This window comes from Hippocampus zosterae, chromosome 6, assembly GCF_025434085.1.
Source record: "Hippocampus zosterae strain Florida chromosome 6, ASM2543408v3, whole genome shotgun sequence".
NCBI lineage: Eukaryota > Metazoa > Chordata > Actinopteri > Syngnathiformes > Syngnathidae > Hippocampus > Hippocampus zosterae.
Window position 1 is genome coordinate 8,160,219 of NC_067456.1, and position 21,930 is coordinate 8,182,148.

General features: G+C 41.3%; 2 protein-coding genes across 8 annotated transcripts in view; both read right to left on the minus strand.

The window, feature by feature from the left end:
• slc23a2 (solute carrier family 23 member 2) overlaps positions 1 to 9,832 on the minus strand; it is a 33,457-nt gene extending 23,625 nt beyond the window's left edge. For 2 of the 5 annotated variants that reach the window (XM_052068554.1, XM_052068552.1), the window contains exon 1: positions 9,531 to 9,832. Coding sequence is in view for 1 of the 5 variants with exons in the window: in XM_052068551.1 (XP_051924511.1) it covers positions 8,172 to 8,352 (181 nt within the window). In the remaining 4 variants the exon portion in view is untranslated. Of the gene's footprint in view, positions 1 to 8,171; positions 8,705 to 9,530 lie in introns of those variants that run through there. The other 3 variants (XM_052068556.1, XM_052068555.1, XM_052068551.1) reach the window with 2 other exon arrangements.
• A 1,437-nt stretch (positions 9,833 to 11,269) lies between these two features.
• Positions 11,270 to 21,930, minus strand: part of kcnip3a (Kv channel interacting protein 3a, calsenilin) — a 28,688-nt gene continuing 18,027 nt past the window's right edge. For 2 of the 3 annotated variants that reach the window (XM_052068564.1, XM_052068565.1), the window contains 6 exons: positions 15,913 to 16,037; positions 14,647 to 14,716; positions 14,393 to 14,571; positions 14,004 to 14,108; positions 13,843 to 13,905; positions 11,270 to 12,199 (listed from right to left, as the gene is read on the minus strand). In XM_052068564.1, coding sequence (XP_051924524.1) covers positions 12,152 to 12,199; positions 13,843 to 13,905; positions 14,004 to 14,108; positions 14,393 to 14,571; positions 14,647 to 14,716; positions 15,913 to 16,037 — 590 coding nt within the window. In that variant the 3' untranslated portion in view covers positions 11,270 to 12,151. Of the gene's footprint in view, positions 12,200 to 13,842; positions 13,906 to 14,003; positions 14,109 to 14,392; positions 14,572 to 14,646; positions 14,717 to 15,912; positions 16,038 to 17,798; positions 19,356 to 21,930 lie in introns of those variants that run through there. The other variant, XM_052068566.1, reaches the window with a different exon arrangement.

The window sequence follows — 21,930 nt, forward strand, 5'->3', positions numbered from 1 at the left end:
AGTCATGCGTTGGCAGCAGTAATCAGGTACAAATACACCAAAAAGGCTTTTGGACTTTATACTGCCATCAAAGTTGATCTGAAATAGTAAAACAAGAGAACATCAGTTTCTGTTCCCTATATTGAATAATACTACCCTTATTTAATTTTTCCACTCATGATGACTAAGCACATGGCATGTGCACACTCAACATGAGTGGAAAACCAAAGGGAAGAGCTTCCTTGATATACAAGTTTCATTTGGTCCTTGACTATGCTCGTAAATTAAAACACTAATTTCTTCAATTATTAGTTCATGACTTTGGAGAATACAAAATCTCATGGAATATTTAACGTTTGACCTCCCAACCAAATAAAAAATAAATTAAATTTAAAAAAAAACCAATAACAATAAAGTTATCGTTATCTTCCAATACATTACATCAAAAGATCTAAATCGCAACAGTATAATATAGTACTTCACAATAAAATTTTATTACTGTGGAAATTTTTAATTCACCAGAGATCCTATCTGTCCATGTATGCTTAAGTTGTTCACTCATCCATACCTGCTCTGAAACCCTCCCCCCAACCCGCAACAAAACAAGACAATCTGCATGGGCAAACTCAGACCTCACAGGGCCTGCGGCATGGTTTTCCGGAAGTGAAACTACAATGTGATTGGTGAAAAGAAGAACCAGTGATTTTAGTGGTGTGTATGTGTGTTCAATGGCTGCACTTTAAGTCGTAAAGGCGTGAGATGATCCATGTGAATGGCAACACATCAAAGCCAAAATCTGATTGGAACAAAAAATAAATGAACCCACAAAGTACTGGAAGCCACACGGCAAAGACATTCGCAATGAAATGACAAAAAAAGACTGTTGGAAATAAATTATTTCCACTTCACTTGCGCAGATGGCCTCAAAGGCCCAGAGGGATGACCACTGCACATTCTTGTCTCAACATTCCATTCCTTTTTATCAACAACGCATCGCCAATCATGTCATGAAATTGACGAGAATGTCACCATTTCACACACAACTTAAAGTTACGATTGCTAAAAAGATAAATGAATAAAAAAATTAAGAAAAAAAAAAAAGAAACGATAACCAGTCGGATTTCATGACGTGACTCCAGAAATCAGGCAGTAATTATTATTGAGAGGATGAAATAAGAGGATTTGGACAGTTCTAAGTAAAACAATAGCCTTAAATGACTACTCCGTTATTCAAACAGCTGTCAATTAATTTCACAATCAATTACTCGTGGAATTCTCTGATTAATGCTAACACAAGCAGGCTAACGAATTACGCATTGATGTTGCTGTATGACCATGCATGTTTGCCCTGTTGAGTAAATATTTGTTTTATGGTTCATGTTCGTCGCACTGGAAAACCGGATTGAGAGTAATGTAACAAATGTGGAGATGTACTGGGATTCTGTCTGGAAAAAAAAGTTAGTATGGTACATCCCGAATAAACGTGTGTTAGCTTAATAATCGGTGTAGCCAAAGCCATTGGCGTTTATGTTCCAAATAGGACTCGTTTTTTTTTTCAAAGTTGTGAGGTATTTTCCATCTCGCCTTTCCTCATGACCCAAAGTTGAGATCATCGTATTGGTCTGCTCACATGGATGCTGAATTCATCTCATTTGGTTTTTGTGGTTTTAACGGAGACGTTTGTGCCTCGTAGCCAAATTACTCACATGGGGAATAAGGCCTTCGTCTTCCAACACTTCCACGTCCAGGACATAGAGACCAAAAGGGCTTAAAATAGCATGAAGTCAAACATGGCCCCACAAAGCAAAAACACTAGCATCTGCTAGGATTACTTGCCGTTTTCAAAAGATCAATAAGCAACCCCTCCGGGTCACTCCAACCCACACGGAGACAATATTTCAATGAATATCTGACGAATGATCATTTGCTGCCCAACACATGGCGCAAGGCCAGATGAGACCAGGCAAAATGATTTAATAGGATGCCACAGTCAGCCAAAAATCAAGATGAAAGTGTAATAAATGCTGGTTTCATTTTCAACACAAGATTCATTTGAAAAGGCTTAGAGCAGTCGTGCTGTTCATATGATGGATATTTTGTTTCGCACTTGGTGAAAAAGAACTACACAGGGTACCATGTTTCATTCAATTTTATAGGGATTTAGTATGAATACAAATTTGAGTATTTGCCAATATCGAGTACCGTATTTTACATACTATAAGGCGCACCTAAACGCATTCAATTTTCTCAAAAGCCGACAGTGTGTCGTTTAATCCGATGCGCCTTAAAATATGGATCAATATTCGGATTTCTTGGACGTAGTATTTTAAATGTTCTGTACAGCGCTTAGTTACGGCTGCAGCGGTTGTGAATAGCGCTATACAAATAAAGCTGCATTGTATTGTATGAGGGCGGCCCGGTAGTCCAGTGGTTAGCACGTCGGCTTCACAGTGCAGAGGTACCGGGTTCGATTCCAGCTCCGGGCTCCCTGTGTGGAGTTTGCATGTTCTCCCCGGGCCTGCGTGGGCTTTCTCCGGGTGCTCCAGTTTCCTCCCACATTCCAAAAACATGCGTGGCAGGCTCATTGAACACTCTAAATTGTCTCTAGTTGTGAGTGTGAGTGCGAATGGTTGTTCGTTTCTGTGTGCCCTGCGATTGGCTGGCAACCGATTCAGGGTGCCCCCCCACCTACTGCCCGAAGACAGATGGGATAGGCTCCAGCACCCCCCGCGACCCTAGTGAGTATCAAGCGGCTCGGAAGATGAATGAATGAATGTATTGTATGAAGAAAAAATGGCTTGATTAGACATGAAACAAACAACTGGCGCGTTCCGACTTCATCTCTGAAAACATTCAGCAAATGAAAAGTGCATTCGCCGCTTCACGATGTGCCACGGACCCAAAGCCGTTTGCCATCATCTTTCAATCATCATCTTTGTGTGAAAAATGTGGTCAGCAAAATCGGCAAATGGAAAATGAAATGTGAAATTGGGAGTTTGAAACGTATTATAAGAGTGGAAACGGAAACGGGGTACGTTGAAAAGATGTTTGACTGCATTTTGTGTTACGTGTTAGCGGAGATGGCACAATTAGGTTTGTAAGAGGAGGTATGTGTTTGGATAAATATTCCTACAATTACTCCTCCTCCTCCTCCTACTACAAATAATACATGTGTTTTTTTTACCACGTGACTCAGTTTAAAGTAAACTACCTCTGGAGTAGCAGTCATGTTGAATCAAGCACTCATTAACTCTACTTGAATTGTTTGCGGTCTAGCAAACTGCACGTTATACACTCAGGGAGCACTGTATGGTATAGTCTGTGTATGACAGGCAAGTGTCCAATACGGATACTTGTACGGGTGGACCCCTAACATGTGATCCAACACACAAACAAAAGCAAGATTAGAGAAGCCCAATATTGTGTGTACAGTAGGGTCAAAGTTACGCACAGCTCATCAAAAAGGGGACTTCAGGAAACATTCAGAGCAACACTACGTGCAAGTGCACACGCTGCGTTTGGGCTGTTCAGTGGAAGAACACCGAATGAACTTGCACTACAGTGTAATCTCAGTCACATGTGGTGGGCGATACAGCAAACACAGCCAGGGACCAAATCCATCGACCCAAATAACACCGCATCATGGTGTACTTGGCCATTGCCGATGCTCAGCTCGGCTCGGCTCGGCTCAGCCTGCTTGTTGAAGCAAAGGGCAGTAAGCAGAAACTAAGTTCTAAAAGTAGTGTGGTTTCAAAACCAGTCAGGACTGTGGCATAGTGTTGTACACTCCTGTCAGTCTGCATTCATATGGAATGTAACCAAGTTGAGATGCAATGAATTCCACTAAAACTGTTGCGCTGTTAAGTTCATTTTACAGTATGCGTAAAACAGTGATAAGAATGACAATTGAATAAATAGTCGTGAAAAACATAATTCCAAACATAATAGTATGGGACCATATGTGGTCGGCCAATTTGACGCTAGCTAATGCTAACGTTAGCCAAAGTGCATCAGTAGCAGCAGCAGGAATTAAATTTAACTAATAATCCCATTCATTAAATGGCAATGCCACTCCCGTCTCATGGACGTACACTGGGAAAAGGCACAAAAAAACCAAACAAAACTCATTTCAAACACCAACACCTTCGACAGGTCGTTAGTCTCTTTACAGCGGCCCGCTCTTTAATTGCGAAACCACCTGCTTGTGGTGCGGATAACTCTCTTTTTCTTCTCTCTCGCTCAACCGATAGGTAGCCATGACTTCCGAAGAAGAAGCCATTTTGACAAGTTCCTCCCTTGGTGGTATCTCCACAGCGACGTGGAGGAGGAAGCTGTTGTGCATGGTACTGTTGTCAAAAACAAGACAAGAAGCCGGTTGAATCATTTGAACAAGTAGCACCCAAGAGATCAAGTGGAAAGTATGAAAACGCGAGCAGAAGTTTGCACAGCCTGCACTCGGAAACATTCGCAGTTTAGTCGCGAATAACTAGCCGCAAGCCACTGGGTGAAGGCGGCAATGAAGGATGTCATCTTTTCATCAGTCACATTTGCAAGCAGCAATGATGCTAACGCCGTATGTACGATCATAACTTCAAATTTATGTTTACGTTATAAACCGCTTTTATTTTGCTTGATTAATCCATTTCGTAACTGTTCAGTTACTTTATATAATTCTACATTTGTTGTACCGTTGGATAAAACTCTTTTACTCTATAATTATCTTGGTTGTCAGTACCAGTGGCAATTTAAAAGGAATGAAAATAATGATTCCCGATTTGCCAACAGCACACACTTGCCTCAACTGGTCCGTAACACAAAAAAAGTTTGGGGACCACCGTCCTAAACCAGAACCAGCTAGCTTTGTGTGCTATATATATATATATATATATATATATATATATATATATATATATCTTATCAGCTGAAAAGCAGTAAAACAGAGGAAAACAAGCATCTGACAGTCCGAATCATAAGTGACCAGACCCTAAGAGCCAGTCATGTCACCGAAGTTTGCGGTTCAATCAACCTTTTGGTGACAGGAAGAGTCACTGTCAAGTGTATCAATGTAATCTTATCTCCCCTCCTGCCCATTTCCCCCCCAAGGGCTTTTTTTCTGTGTGCATATCACTTTTATAGCGGGATCTAATGATGAGCCAAAGAGGAAAATAGTAATAAGAGTAGGACAAACAAACCTAGCGCAAATGATGGTACTCAAAACGAAAGATTGGCATTCAGTCACAAACTTCTTGTTTTTTTTTTTTTTGCACAAAACAAGAGTTATTAAAAGTTTGACCCATATACTGAATCGATCCATCATTTCTTATTTAGAATTCTATTTCAAGGGCGGCCCGGTAGTCCAGCGGTTAGCACGTCGGATTCACAGTACAGAGGTACCGGGTTCGATTCCAGCTCTGGCCTCCGTGTGTGGAGTTAGCATGTTCTCCCCGCGTGGGTTTTCTCCGGGTGCTCCGGTTTCCTCCCACATTCCAAAAATATGCATAGCAGGCTGATTGAACACTCTAAATTGTCCCTAGGTGTGAGTGTGAGTGCGAATGGTTGTTCGTCTATGTGTGCCCTGCGATTGGCTGGCAACCGATTCAGGGTGTCCCCCGCCTACTGCCCGGAGACAGCTGGGATGGGCTCCAGCACCCCCCGCGTCCCTAGTGAGGATCAAGCGGTACGGAAGATGAATGAATGGATGAATGAATTCTATTTCATTTAAAACAAAATCATGGAAAGTAGGTTTGTGTATTTATCCCCCCCCCCCCCCAAAAAAAGACGATTCAAGGACAGTTTATTTTGAAATGGAATGATTCAATTAGATTTGATGGGATTACATTTTAGTTCAATCTGGTCTGGCTAATTTTGAGAGAGTGATGAAATTAATTTACAACATGAATAAACCTGTCAGTAGTCCTACTGTAAATTTGGCATTTCATTCTCCAAAAGACGGTTCGATATGTACAGAATATCGATATTATATTATTATTATATTCCAATTTGATTTGGTTTGAGTCAATTTACATTTTTAAATTCAAACTTTTCTGATTCAAATTGTTTTTGGTGACAGTGACCACAAACGACATATAAGAAGTAGCAGCGCCTTGATCTACGAGTTTTTCAAGTTATGATTCGTCACTGAGCCGATTTTTTTTGGCCACTGACCTGAGAGCAAAACTAGTTGAGACACTGATGCTGCTCGATGGTGGCAGTGAACTCAAATTCAACTCACCTCACAAATAAAAAGGGGGCTTCAACCTGTTTATTTACGCAAACACGTCAAGTTTTTTGTCAAACTCAACATAAAAAAAGAGAACTACCTGCGATATAAAACAAAACACACAACTTTGCCTTTGGAGCATCCGGTAGATTACTGCAGTCGAAAACTGCCAAACTTCCTCCGCCGTTGTATGTATGCAATCTATTTTTTTTTTCTGTCACCACATCGAGAAATTTGGGTAGCTGCACGCATAGAGCCCTGTTATGAATAGATCTTTTTAAATAACCGTCTGATTAACTGGTTGCACAAGCCACCTGTACGAACCAAACATTCGAGAGCCTGCTTGTTGTGATTTCACTTGTTGCCACATTCATGCCATTACTTGGCAGTTATTTTTAAACAACTGGAAACTTGTTTAACTGGCTGTTAAGGTATTATGCATCCATCCATCCATCCATCCATTATCCGAGCCACTTTGTCCTCACGAGGGTCGCCGTCGTGCTGGATCCTATCCCAGCTGTTTTCGGGGCAGTAGGCGGGGTACACCCTGAACTGCTTGCCAGCGAATCGCAGGCCACACGTAGATGAACGACCATCAGAGAGGTGAAGTAAAGCACAGATATCTTTTATTTTTCCAAACACACTCAAACTGGAGATGATGTAGCCGGGTCCAGTTTTAAACATTCATCAATACATCCATTTTCTCGCATACGTGCTACCGTTGAAAGTGCCTTTGGTAAACCCCAAATAAAGTTTAGGTTTTACTGACAGATTCGTAGTGACGTCTTACGGTCCTCAAAGAGGCTTCCATAGTATCAGCATCTTTCGGCCTTATTTCCAGAGAGTATGTTTAGCACATACCAAACAAGTAATTAAACAAAATACATGGAATAAAGCACGAAAAGGTGATATCTATTTCAAAAATTTGAGCAATTAATCATTTTCCCGAAGTGAGATCCTAACAAGGGAAAAACCCGCAAGTGTGACGTCACATCAAAACAATAGCGAGGCTCACTATAGGAAGTGTACAAACCCAGGCAGAAAAGTCATAAAGCGATGTTTCAAATTTATCTTACCACACATGTACGAGGCAGGTGGAAGAAAAGATAAACCATATAGGCTGCGGTTATTAGCTTTGCGTTATTATTTGCAATTTGAGGCTGCGCCATGCTGTAAATTGCTCACAATGGGATTATAGTACCTAGTTAGCGCATGCAGTCACGCTAGCACGGAGAGCACATTTTAATAGTGGCTTGGTGTCCAACATCGTCATTGCTAAGGTAGTTAGTTCTGCTGCGTTGTTGGCCACTCCACACATTATATCGGCAGCATTGTTAGTTCCAAACTATGACAGAGCATCCCATCCATGCACTCAAATAGTTTGAATGTTTTCATACAGGTTTACATCGAGGTACTTTGAATCAAATGTTGTCATGAACGACAGCGAGAGTTATTCATTGATGATCAAAGCTACTTTATTTGCAAATCCGATCGAGAAAACCGAGGTCTTCTAAGTGCTGCGCGTAAGAAAGAATGCTCGTTGACAATGGGGTGAAATTCATCCGCGCTGCGAGACTGAAACTGTATCGCTCCAATTTTCTGCCCCATTTATGTACCGGTACTCTATTATTTTCTTTTGACCAATCAAACAAATGTTTGCCTGAATGTGAACAGTGCATTGCAACACAGCACCAAGGAGTTTCGCCGTATAACTCTTTAACAATGTGAAAGAGCAGTTAATACGACAATAAACAGGACGTTACAATGGCTGGCTGGTGACTCGGTATTCTGTAACGGACGTCACTCGCCGGAGATTGCCAAACAAAAGCATTTTTGCTGTTAAGGGCGTTGCTATGGGTCTAATTATGAACCTGGGTGAGTTGTGTGACAAAAGCAAATGAAAGTATGCTTGAAACTGTTTTAGCCCTAAGTATTACTCAGAAAATGGTTGGCTAAGTTTACTTCATGTTACCTTTAAGGTTTTGGGATGGTCCACAATTTAATTTGATCGAACATCTGTGGGATGATCTGAATAGCGAGCAAATACTGTTGGGTGGATTCTGGAATAAATGTAGAAAGGTGATGTAACAAAGCATTTTTTTAAGGGCATGCATATTTATGCAACAAGGTTGTTGTGCTTTTCCCTTTTTCATTTTCCACGAAAAACATTTGTTTGTTTTTCAATCTATAATTTTAAAAGTAATAAGTCATGTTACTGGGCTCCAGACTAAGTACCGTGTTGTTTGCATCGACATTAGGATTTGCATTACATGTCTCTCACTGAAATACATCAGATGAATCCTTGCAGCCACTGATCCAGGATACAGAATTCCCCAACCTTTTAATTCACCATGAATGATTCCTCAAAAAGTAAGATGCATTATCAGTATTTCTCTCTCTTCTGGCACACTGGGTTTATTGGGAAGAAAGTAAGCAATGTTAGTCCTCCTTTGAATTGTTTACTGTTTACCTGTAGTCTCATGCAATAACCCCGAGGGCCACCTCTTTTCACGGATTAGCCAATCACAGTGGTCTCCAAACCCTGGCTTGTTTTCTTCATTTTGTGTTTCTCTCCTTTCATCGTCTTTCGAGTTAATGTCAGTTGGCAAACGAGCACCTTTGTGCATCGCCGCCAACGACTGGGCTGAAGAAACATTCATGATTTAAAAAAAAAAGGAAAATTTACTTGTTGCACATGCGCGAGGAGAAGGTCACAAATTGTGGGGGCAAAATGCAACTAGTCTAGAGCCCAGCATTCAGGAGAAAAACGTATTTACCTCAAGGCTTTTTTTTTTTAATCACACAAAGCTGGCATTTGAACAGCTGACTTTTTATATCCACTCTAACTTTTAAGATGTGTTTCGAGGCAGACACACAAACACATGCACACGACTGCTTGGCTCCGTTTCCAGGACAACCTCAGCCATCACCAGCACCTCACCCGTTAAGCTTCGGTAACACAGATCGTGTCATACTAAGTGCATTATAGGTCTAGTTGTGACTAATGCAGAGGATAACAGCGAATGCTTGGCCCAGCTGGACACATCAAGGATGAAAATGCAAGGAGGTTGCGTTATGACGTAGTCAAACAGCGGAGAAACAATAGCGTTCAATGAATCTTAGTCGCGCTGTGTGGGAGATGAAATTGTTTGGGGAGCTCAAGGATGACAGATTAGGCCTATCACAGACACACATCACCCACGAGACCAACCTGGAAGGGGTATTTTTTGGAGTCTCAGGCAACCCAGGTTGTGTAGTTTCTATGCTTTCTAGCTAATCGAGTGTGGTTGTGTTATAAAAGAAATGTGATTCTTTGTGATTGTTCACTCACCTGCCCAGAGAAAGGGAAGACGAAGCCCACTTCCCCGCACGGCTACGTCCGCTGGCTCGCTGCTGAAGCGGCGCGGTAAAAGCGGGTAGAGTAGGGGGCGGTAATCGATGGAGGACGTCAGGCTTTAGCTTCAAGCCGGAGGGGAAGCTCATACGAGGCGGAGAAACGGACCGGCGAGAGAGTTTTTGAAACCGGTCGAGGCAGAGGGAAGTATCCCTTTCCACGACAGACAGTTTGGTAACCGCTACACGCGGAGGGATTTATGTCTTTCATAAACCACGGGGTTGAGTAAGGTTTCACACATGCGCATAACGGCAGTGACGTCTGGCACCTGCCTCACGGCGTTTCGGCCAATCAGAGTCGGCGGGTTGATGACTCACCAAACTCAGTGTGTAACGTCATATAATACAGTACCACATTCTTCCAACTTGCATAAAATAAACTAAATTTACCTTTGAATACCTTTACATGCTGACTATTCTAGTTCATTCAAATGTTTTCTTCTTATTTTTATGTTTTATTTGATTCTTATTTTAAATCGTATTAGATTTGTTCTTGATTTTACTGTTTGGTGCTTTCTACCGCCTTTTATTACCGTTTATTGTACATGTTAAATTGCTCCGTGTACAGCACTTTGTATGCAGCAATGGCTGTTTGAAAGTTCTCTATAAATACTGTTGACTTGACTTGATGAGAAAATCACCCTGCCCTCTATCGTCGATCGTTTGTACTTCCATTGCATCATGACGACTGCAGTGTTTCCTAACCTTAGCTGTGCCAAAGGAATATTTTGCTTATTCACCAAACACCACCACCAAAGGATACACATTAATATACTGATGCTCTAGTATCAATCTGCTCTCAATTGAACTCGCTCGGTGCAAATTATGGGCCTGTTTAATTGGACGTAATGTTAATAAACATAAAAGAAGCCCCAAGTCATTTTACATGTACAGTATACTCTCAATGGTAACAAGCGGTTGCCGTGTCGGGTTTTTGTATCTTCTGCCATCTAGTGGAAAAACATTTAATTGTTCTGTCTGTCGCAATACATTACTAGCATAGACAGATGAACAAAGATGTACTGTATTTCTAATTTATGGTTTTCAGACAAATTAAGCGAAATTGGATACATTCTTGTAGCACCCCTGACTATCTCTCACGGCACATATATAATCGTGAGAGATACATAATAAATACATAATATTTTATGTATTTCAAGCAGTACTGTAGTCATGTTGCTGCCTTATGGTAAAATAATCCTCACTATGGCAACGAGTGGGCTACCCTTTTATTCTTAAGCACAGCAATAGTGTACAGGTAAGGCAGGTAGTTAGTTAGCTAGATAGATAGACAGAGTAAAATACATTTAAAATTGCATGATACTTTAAATAAATCTTCCTCATCGTCATGTTTCAATCGGTGCCTGTATATGTAACCAAATACAAAACTGATATTCCAGCCACAATAAACGGGATGGCTTGTTCTGTGCCGTTTTTTTTTGTTTTTTTTTTTTTGGTAATAGCAGTGCAACATGGTGGGCTAAGGGACATTCCAATAAACCCACACACATCCATCACCTTGTATATGCTGTTAGATGTAGTACTGTAGTTGGTATTTTTTCCCTGCTGGCAAATGTCACACTTGTCCTATGTTAAATCACCTAAAAGCTCATTCTATATAAATGATGGCCAAGCCCTGGAGGAAAAATGTCCTGAAAATAAGACTGAAAGCCGAGGTCACAGCACTTGACTGCATCTTTATTAACCCACGTCACAAAGATCCGACTGTACTGCACATTACACTGTGGCACTTGAGTCAGCATGCGAGGAAGATACTGAAGAACCAACATAAATAAAACCTTCATTCAGCATATAAACCCCAGTTTTACAGACCTACTTCTTCAAGTACTGCACAGATAGACTGTGGCCGTTTGACTAATTTAAACATAATCTTAATTCAATACAAAATAACACAAAGCAATCTGCTTTAATTCTATGAGGTGCTGTCACTAAATGTCATTTTTGGTTTACAAAAGCGAGACAGCTTTACACACACTATGTACAGAATTTTCCACTCAGCTGTGCAGATATTGACACCGCTTTGTTTTTCCCCAGGCGCAGAAACTAGAATTGTTAGTGCAAGCTAATTTCATGTCACAAACATGCTTTGTTCCCTTTTTTAGTTTCCATTTCGTTACCCGTTGTGAGCTCAACAGGGCTGACTTTATGCAGAGCGTTTGTCCAAATAAAAGGGAACTCTGAGGCCTAATATTGTGTCCTTCATTTGTCGATGACCTCTTCCTCCAGTTTGGTGACAAAAGTCCTTTTGTGGCTTTATTAGGAACATAAATTGTACAAAAAACGTGTGCTGCTGTGCGCTCTCAACAGAAGGTTCATCTCGTGTCCAATGTGGTCCTTTTTAGTAGCTGTGGGATAGTGCACCTAAAAGAAGTGTTGTGAGAAATAGAAAAATCCCCCCTGTGTCTTTGCACTACTTACAGTACATGAAGTGCCAAGATGTCATCTATTTGGTGGTTCAGGTACAGGTGATGGGTGTGCTGTGGTTGTGAGTGTGGTCTGTATGAGAAAAAAAAAACTTTCTCAAAGCAACCTGATGTATTAGATTACATTCTCAAATAGCTGCATGGAGTTCATGATGTTCTCATCCTGGACAGAAAAAAGATGGAAAGATATTTAATACATTGAAACAACGATATGAGAAAATATGATCCCTCCATCGATCATTTTCGATAGCACCTATCGTCATTTTGGGTCCGTGTGAGCTGGAGCCTATCCCAGCAGACTTTGCAGTAAGATATGGGGCGTGCCTTCGACTGGCTGCCAGCCAATCCCCGATGGACTAAGAACCATTCATATCAACAACTATGGACCATTTAGACATTTCAGTAAATCTTATACGCATTATTTTCGAATGTGAGATGAAGCCGGAACAAGGAGATTGCGCAAACTCCAAACTATGCTGGAGCAGAGATCCAAACCCCAAAACTCTGAAATGTAAGGAAAAGATGCAATAACCACTCATTCACCTTACCCATATACATATAAATCATTAAAATAATGATAATATTTTTTGTATAAACTTTTAAAAGGCAGAGTTAACCAAACCAGACATCAAGGCAAGGTTAACTTTCACACCACAGGATGATCATTTGCGGTCCTTCCTCAACATCAAAGTTTAACGTAATGTGGCCAGACAGTTTTTTGTCATTTCCCTGGGTCTTTTATTTTTGTTTGTTTTTTAGCACTTATGGGCGACCATAAGTCAGGCTCATGACAGCTTTCTGTGAAATGTAATTCGGAAGTGAACAAGAGGACAGAAAAGATACCCCATTTCCTAGTCCCAGCCAGGTCTTTTTCAAAACTTGCCCCGATGGCAAAGGTTGGCAACAAGAGACCAGCCATTAAAGAAAAAAAAAATATATATACAGTGCACTCCGCTTAATAGAACACCGGTTAATAGAGTAATCCGCTTAATAGAGCAAAAGGCTCCGGAACGGATTTGCCTAATGCAATTTCCTATAAAGATACTCCGCTTAGTAGAACAGATCTCCGGTTAATAGAACAAGCCGTAAGCAATGAAAATTGTAAACTAGTGGTTTTCGAAGTGTAGCTATCGCGATACTGTACCACTATCGCGAGAAAACGCGGTAGTTCTAGCCGTACAGTAGCAGGTAGCACGCGTCACTCCACACATCGACACACGCACGTCACAATGGCTTCAACTTCACTCAAGAGACGAGGGCTATCATCTGCGGATAAGAAGGACATACTCAGACGACACGATGCATTGCCGGATTCTCAGAAGGTACGCCCGCGGTTTCCAGGACTTCCCTCTTATCCAGCGCATTGAGAGGGAAGTCAACCGCAAAATTACGGACTCCTGTTTCCAAACAAAAGTAACGAAATTTTTCTCGTGATTTGAGATGTTTGACTGAAGTTGATTAAAGTTGTTGTTTTGTTGTTTGATTAAAGATATGGACGTCCACAGTCGAGTCTCTTCTAACTCGTCAGCGGGGGGTTTTCTGCGTGCATAACTTGGTCGTCGACGTGTCTGAAGGTGTACCTAATAAAGTGTCTCCGGTTAATAGAAACTCCGCTTAGTAGAACAGAAGCGCTTCGGCCCGATGGTGTTCTATTAAGCGGAGTGCACTGTACTGTAATCGAAATAAACTAAAAATAAATACCATACCTTCATTTATTACAATAATCATGACGCAATAATTTGTTTCAATGACTCATTCTGGATCCCAAGCCCGAGTTTGTAAACCCTGTTAAGGATATCCCTTTACCTTCTGGCAGGTCTCAATGAATTCTTCGATGGTCACAACACCATCTCGGTTTCTGTCCATTTTCTGTCGGAGAGTAGTAGGAAAGCAAAAGCAGAGAGTCAGTCATACAAGTAATGACTGGAGGATATATGCGAATTTGCGTAAGCATGATTGTTGAGAACCTGGAAGAATTTGTCCACATGCTCAGATGGGGCCTCGTCTCGCACACACGGGTAAGTGTACCTGCCCATCATGTCGTAGATGGACTTCATTATTGCCAGCATCTCCTGCGCAAGGCACAAACATTCCATTTACGCATACAAAAGGGTTCACTAAATGGTTTACTCAAGCCAAATTAAAAAGAAGTTTTCTATTTGTTCTCTATGGCTCAACTATATGGTCTTCAGTGTACAATCACAATATTTTGCAACAAATGAGAAAAAAAACTCCTCTCAGGATGATGTCATTATAATGTGCAGACGTATCCTGATGAGGTAGCAAGGTTGCGTATGATATGGGAGGAGGAGATTTGAGCAAAAGAAAGAAACAAGCACTCTGACCCCTGTAGTACCTCTTTGGTGATGTAGCCATCTTTGTTGATGTCGTATAGGTTGAAGGCCCAGTTGAGTTTTTCTGTGACGGAGCCTCTGAGCAGCACCGACAGCCCGATGACAAAGTCCTCAAAGCGGATCGAACCATTCCTGTCGATATCAAAGGCGTTGAACAGGAAGTGAGCGTACGTGGTGGCGTCTGCAAGGGATGAGAGAGCTGGGTTTCAGGTACGTTACCATAGACACAACCTGGTGCGAGGAAAGGAAAGCTAACCTCCTTGAGGAAAGAACTGAGCATAGATGCACTTGAATGTCTCCTCGTCAACCAGACCGCTGGGACATTCCTTCCCGAGGGAATATGAGGGGGGAAGCAAATTATTTTCGAGCTGAAACAAGCCGTCCTCCTTACTCACTGGGTACAAGTTAGAGATTGGGATTCAAACCCAGATCTCATGACTATGAGGCAGATATACCAACCACTACTTTTTTTTTTGCCTTATTTGACTTTTCAGATCAGTATTTTCAAATCAGTCTCTGATTAATGACCAGTAAAAATATCTACCGTGTTTTTCGCACTATAAGGCGCACCAGAAAGTCTTCCATTTTCTTAAAAGATAGCGGCGTGCCTTAAAATCCGGTGCGCCTTATCTATGGTCATTACGGTAATATGTCGACCCCAAGATGGCTACTTGCTGGAGGCATACTTACAATGTTATATCTTGCTGTTGGTTCAGTGAAGTTAAATAAGTTTTTGTTGCAGCTCTTTAAAAAGGAGAGCTGTGGTGTTGTGTTTTTTTTTTTTGTAAAAAAAACGCACACTTTATTAATGGTTTTCATCGTCCCAACAAATACAAGTACGTCTTTGTCCGTCTCCGTGCCTTCTCTTCTTCCGACGCGAGAGGCGTTCATGACAGCCTCCGAAAAACATAAATGAACAATTCCTTCAATGAAACTACGAAAATTAAAAATCATGCATCAAAACAGAAAATCAAGCTAAGAAATCACAAAATAAATTCTATAGCCCCCCTCCAACAGAATTTACTTAGTGATTTCCTCGTTTGTGAATACAGTACAGAACAACGGAATAAATAACAAACACATTCCAGTCTCCTACATTTTCTGACATCTGATCATTCCGTTGGAGCTACACTCAAGGAAATGCGAAAATTAATTCTGTAGGGGGTCTATAGATTTTGTGATTTCCTCGCTTGCTTTTCTGTTTTGATGCATTATTTTCAATGTTCGTAGTTCCATTGAAGTAATCGTTAATTTACTTTTTTGGAGGCGCTCATTAACGCCTCTCGAGTCGAACGGAAGGACCATAGCTCCATCTAGTGGATGAATTGTAGATTGCACTTTATAATCCAGTGTGTCCAATATATGGGAAAAAAAAATTCAGAATAGGCCATTCATTGAAGGTGCGTCTCATAATCTAGTGCGCCTTTTAGTGCGGAAAATACGGTAATTTGACAAATTGTGATCAAACCTTGTCAATCGAATAACCAAGAGTTTTCCCCAACAGTGATGTACCGGTACATACATTCTTGAAGCCTCTGTAGAGTGACTGAAGCTCTTTTCTGGTGAACTTGGTCTGAGCCTGAAGCTGGTCCAGGCCCTCCGGCTGGTGACGCACCGTCGACAGCTCCAGATCACTGTCACTGTTGTCTGTGGGACAGAGAGAGAGAGAGAGAGAGAGAGAGACACAGAAAGGGAGAGAGAGGGAATAGGACATAGATAGTAATGTGTGTGTGTGGTGAGGGGCTGAGGGGGGGCGCAGACGTTACGTGTGTGCATACAGGCCAACATTCAGGGAGCGTTAGGGGATCTCACATTTAAGAAGGCAGGTAGAGAGAATGTTTTGACAAGCAAAAAGGCAGGGGGAAATGGGTTGTACTTTCTTCATGGCGGAAATGTCACCAAACATGTTCTGTTTGCTTTTGTTTTTAAAACACAATCTGTCTAATCTGCTGGTTGCCAGTTCACACACACTAAGAGAAAGCACAGCATGGGCCGGGATGAATTAAAAAGAAATCATATAAAAGAGCAGGGATGAGGAATTTTCCTGAGCACTATTTTCCATACTCACCATCTTTAGACAGAGAGAAGAGAGGAAGGGGTGCGGACACCACAATGGAGGGAAAGAGAGCACATGGTGGATAGTGGGAGAGTAAGGAAGAAAGAAAACAAAGAATAAGGTCAGACTGGACAGTCAAGATTTTTTTGTATGACGAAAGCAGAGTGGACGGAGTGCAGGAAGAACAACTTTGAACAGTCCAGCCATTCCTCACCGATGTTTACCCTGTTCAGGGTCACGGGTTAGCTGTAAATGATCCAAGAAGTAAGTGAAAAGTGTATTTGCTGTATTATCAGTTTAGATTTTAGGCAGCATAAAAAAAAATCACATTTTTGAGATAAAAACATTCCAGTATTTGTTTTGGGTCTACATATAGTTTCTGTCAGGCGGAATCCCGTAGCAAGGTGGTGGTGGACCCCAAAAAACAGGCAGGAGGGAGGAGCGGGGTGTATTTGAAGAATTGTATTTAAAACAAAGAAAACTAAATCCAAAACACACAAAGTCCAAAGTATCAAACAAAAACCATGACTAAATCTAAAACATAACCATGAACTAAACATAACACAAAACAAGAGCAAACAGCAACACACATGACAGTAGCGAGAAGCAACAATGACCCGACACAGCTATTTTTCAGAAACATCAATCCATGCATCAATCCAAGTTGGTATTACATTTCATATTGCTATCATATCCCACTGTGCACCGACATAAACACACCATTGTCTCAAAATCATGTTCAAACACCAATTTAATCGTCTTGCAAAAACAAAAAGCTGCAATTTATTGCACTGTTATTGTTCAAAATGCTCCTGCCGCCACTCTGAACAGACAAAAAAAATATTTTAATATTTCACAAAGACAAACAATCACCTGTGGTTACAGCTTCCCAAACTTCAAAGGCCTCGGAGCTAAAACCGTTGTAATGAAATGAATCTGCATGCAAATCTTGGTGGCTGACCCCAAAGCGATCCATTTTGAACAAAACAGGCTTACTCAAATCTATCTCATCTATTTTCACTTAACGTCGAACAAACATCCAGACTTTCAATCCTGAGGCAACATAATGTGAAGAAAGAGACAAGAGTTTTCCTTCTCAGACACAGTTCGAGATATTTCCAGCACTAAAATTGGTTAATCATGCATAAAAATGTCAAACGACGTTGGGGACAGACTCATATAAATTTGTGAAAAATGTTGATTTGACCATATTCGCATAAACACTGTAAATTTTCTGCCTGATCGTGAAGATCTAAACTTTTAAGGCCAATGCCATCATCCAAGTGCAATGAAAGAAAATAAGAAAATAATTCAACCCGGGTTGTGCAGAAACGTTCAGAAGCGTCTCTCACCAGTCTCGGTGATGTCAATGAGGCCCAGCAAGTGCATCAGTTTGAGGAACATGATGACCAGACACACGATGCCCACCGTCTGCAGGCCTTCTGTCTCCCACCGGACACTCATCCTGCTCTCGTCTTCTAACTTTCCTTCCACGGTCGCGTGTGTCTGCTGCTATATGCTCATCGTGGTTGCGCTCTGGTCCATGTTTGCGTCCTGTCACTTCGCTCGTCACTCTGTGTCTGTCACACTTCTTCCCCGACGGCATCTCTTTTTAGCTCACTCCCTCGCCATATTAATTGACTGGCCTTTTTTTTTTTTTTTGCTTTCTGCACCCTCACTTCACCACCTGATTGCATTTTTTTTTTTTTTTTTGCATTCTAGCCATAAGTGACAGAAAGATGTGATGATCTGAATGCCCTTGTTAAAGGCTACATATTACGGAAAAGGAACTTTTTCATTGCCTGTATACAAATCATCAGCCATCTGCAAGTCTTATGTTTTATTGTCAGCCTATTTCGGAAAATGTGTCTCCGAGAGAGTACCGGTTGTTCTGAATTTTTGGTCCACTGTTGCTTAACAGTTTTGCTAATTTACTTTGTAACTGCCCCCAAACAAAGCATCCCTGTGGTTGACTTGGGCGCAAGCCTGGGTGAAGATCCGAAGCTACTTTCAAGGGACAACTGGATGGCACTAGACAGAAACACCAAGGCAAGCCAGAGCATTAGCGGAGCTGCTTTGAGACTTGAAGACTGCACAGACTAGCATTAGCTAATGGCTGGGAAAATGGGAAAAGGTTAAATGTGTCAGCTATTTGAGGTGCGACAAAGAAACAGCACTCTGGCATCTAGTCTCACCGTGACTCAACACAAAATGGCTAAGTGCTTATGTCACAGTGCTGCGTAGTATCTCACAGACTCACACCACTCTGTGATGATAGTGTTCTCACCCTGTGCCTCTTTTCCTGGCTTTTTTAAAGCACAGTGCCATTATTTCTTGGTTTTCCCAAAATATTTTAAGGAATGAAGGCGATGCTACGAAGTGAATGAATAAAAACCGACCAAATCCACGGTTTTGAGGTCAAATGTCAACAATGTGACCTCAATCGCATTGAGCCAAAACCACACCGTGACCTACTTTTCCAAATGTTCCACCGTCTCCTCAGGGATGCTCACAAGGGTACGGCTGCACAAGTATTCAGTGGAGTCCTGACACATTCATGGCGTAATGAAAAGGGAACAGGGAACGTCAACTCCCTCGGGTTCTGTTACACTTGTTCAAAGCTCATCTCATGGGCGAGGAACACAGCTCTTGGACTCCCTCTAGTGGACAACTCTCAAAAAACAAAAACAAAGCCCAGCAGCATTTTTTTTTGATGAGGCACAAGAAATCAGCCTTGTTTTTGTATATACAACTATAAGTGAACCTTGCACCCCCCCCCCCACCCCACCATTTACTGTAAAGTCACTTATTGTGATATATATTTAAAAAAACACATGGTGTCACAAATTTTAAAAAATAGTGTTGAAGAAACAATTTTTTTCCAATGAAACAATTTTGTTCACAAACCGCTATGAAAATGTTACTAAAACACGTACATACATAAAATGTATATGCAACAAACAGTTGTGTTTCGGAACACCAATGCAGACTTTGCCTTACTTTCCACATATTGTCAGAAATATGAAATTGATTGCTCAAGCCCGTGCCTTTACTCACTGATCTGTCTCAGGAAACTTTTGGCTTTATCATTTCCTCATGCTGATATCAGACATCCCAAATCCGGGTAAATCTGGCTGCAAGTATGACCTCGGTGGTTGCAATTGTCATACAATTTGATGATCTACTTTGGAGTGGCTAAGTCAGACTGAGTGAGATAGGATGAGGTAAAGTAGAGTGAGGAGCACAGTGAGACACGTGATAGACATTTTTGGGTGCGACTGATGGATGATCAATGCCCTTCAGGGCCCTGGAGGAATTCTATGGGTTCCATATTTAGGCGGCCTTAGAGAAAACCTGCTCAATACCACATGTATAATTGATGCGAGGTAATGCTAAACCGGGGTGCATCAGGACAGGCTTTGGGGAAGCGGGGGTATCAAGAGGGTTGATGCGATTGAAAGGAGTGATGAATAATAAAAGAAAAGAACATTACTGGGGCTTTTGCTGAATTTATTACTTACTGATGCTGAGCAATATTACAAACACTAATGTGGTGCCGGCAGCCTTCTTGCTGTAATTGGCTTGGCATGCTGACTGCAAGCCACTCTGACCCAAAGACCAAAATCAACAAGACCGCGATGGCTCTAGAACAGGAAAATATGAACCAAGAACGCCCAAACGTCCCCAAAGCTATACAAACCATTTTTTTGGGTGAGATTTCAGCACTGAGAACATCTACAGTAAAGCAATAGTGCTCTTTTTTTTTACACCACCTAGAAAAATATTTAGGACTCCCAAGTGCCAGCATTAAAATAATCGTTGCTTGCTTGGCTTTAATGTTCCATCAAAAACGAAGAGAGGTTTTCTTCCAAAAAAAAAAAAGCATATTTAATATTGTAAGCTATTGTAATGCAAAGTTGCAATGCTAACACACCTGTCATGTCATTCTAAGTTGACAGCAGGTGTCAGAATGCATTTTTTAAAGGTGTTAATTGTACATGAAGAATCCCCAAGTTATCAAATGCATGAAAGACAACTTTTTACTGCTGAAAATGGATGCATAAGTTCCGTACCCCTTTAACTCATTCAGAACCAGCCAATTCTGGACCAAGTCTGAAAAGACGTTTAAAAACGTCTTTGGGAGTGAATGAGTTAATATGATCGGCGTCTTCACACACTTTGCAGATGACTATCATTCATTACAAATAGAAACATAATTAAAAGTAAATTGGGCAAATGTGTTATTTCAGATGTGTGCCTCAAATTGGTAGTAAGCCTTCACAGAGCAAAACTCAATTTCAACAAGTTTGGTGACCTCGGCCCTGGTACTTACAGTTCACACACACGTGGCACATTCCAACAATACTTATGAAAAGCCTCGAGAGTCAACAGTAAATCTTCCCCCTTCTTATTCCCTCTGAATTATGCATCTGTCAGAAATCTTTAAAGAATTCTTAATATGCAGCATTTTTATTAAGGTCAACTCGTTTGTACATTGAAAAGGTCATTAGGAATGTTAAAATGTGACTTAAAACATTGGTGACAATTTTATTCTATAATAAATAAATGTGTTTTTCATTCGTTTCTGAGGGGACAAACGTATTCTGAAATAATGGGAAACTCGGAAGTCAACCAGGCAGCACAGAGAGCTAGTGGCTAACATATTGGCCTCACAGTTCTCCTCGCGCGCACTTGGCTCATCTCCACATACTCCGGATTCCACCCACATTCCAAAAACATTCATGTTAGGTTCACCGAAGGCTCTTAAATCGTCCGTCGTTGTGAACGCGAGTGTGTGAATGGATTTTTGTCTACATGTGCACTGCAATTGATTGATGACCAATCCAGAGTGGACCCTGCCTCTCGGGATAAGATTCCATCTCACCTGTGACCCTAGAAAGGTAAGCGCTACAGAAAATGGATGCATGGTGGAAGCCCATCAGAAGAAATTAGGCGCGACTTAACAGCCGGCCCTGTGTTGGTCAATTAACAGCTGACGAAATCAGCTACCTGCGTCACCCTATCACCCATCCAGCTATTGTCCCAATCATGAGACCAACCCCCTGAAGGTCTACCATCACACCTGTCAGGTTCAGCCAACAACCCACCGATCAACCTTCCCTTTCCAGAAATAACGACCTACAACCATTTGTCCAACCAAACCTCAATCAGCCAATCAATCCATTGACCCAATGGATTGACGGATCTACATACCTACACACTCGTTGGAAGACTTTTCCAGCAGTCTCTTTCAAACCATCTGTGTACATAATATCCCTCGTTTTATTCTTTTATTTTATGGTTTTATTTCCTCGCGCTTCTTCTTTGTTTAGCTATTATGTTATTTTCAAGTGCACAAAGTGTTTGCTGGCTCAGTATTGCGGCTGTTATTTATCAAGCGACAACAGGCTATCAATTACTGTTGTCGGTGTTAGGTTTACATTGGATTTAACACAAATGTTTTTCATCCAAGAAACAAATAAT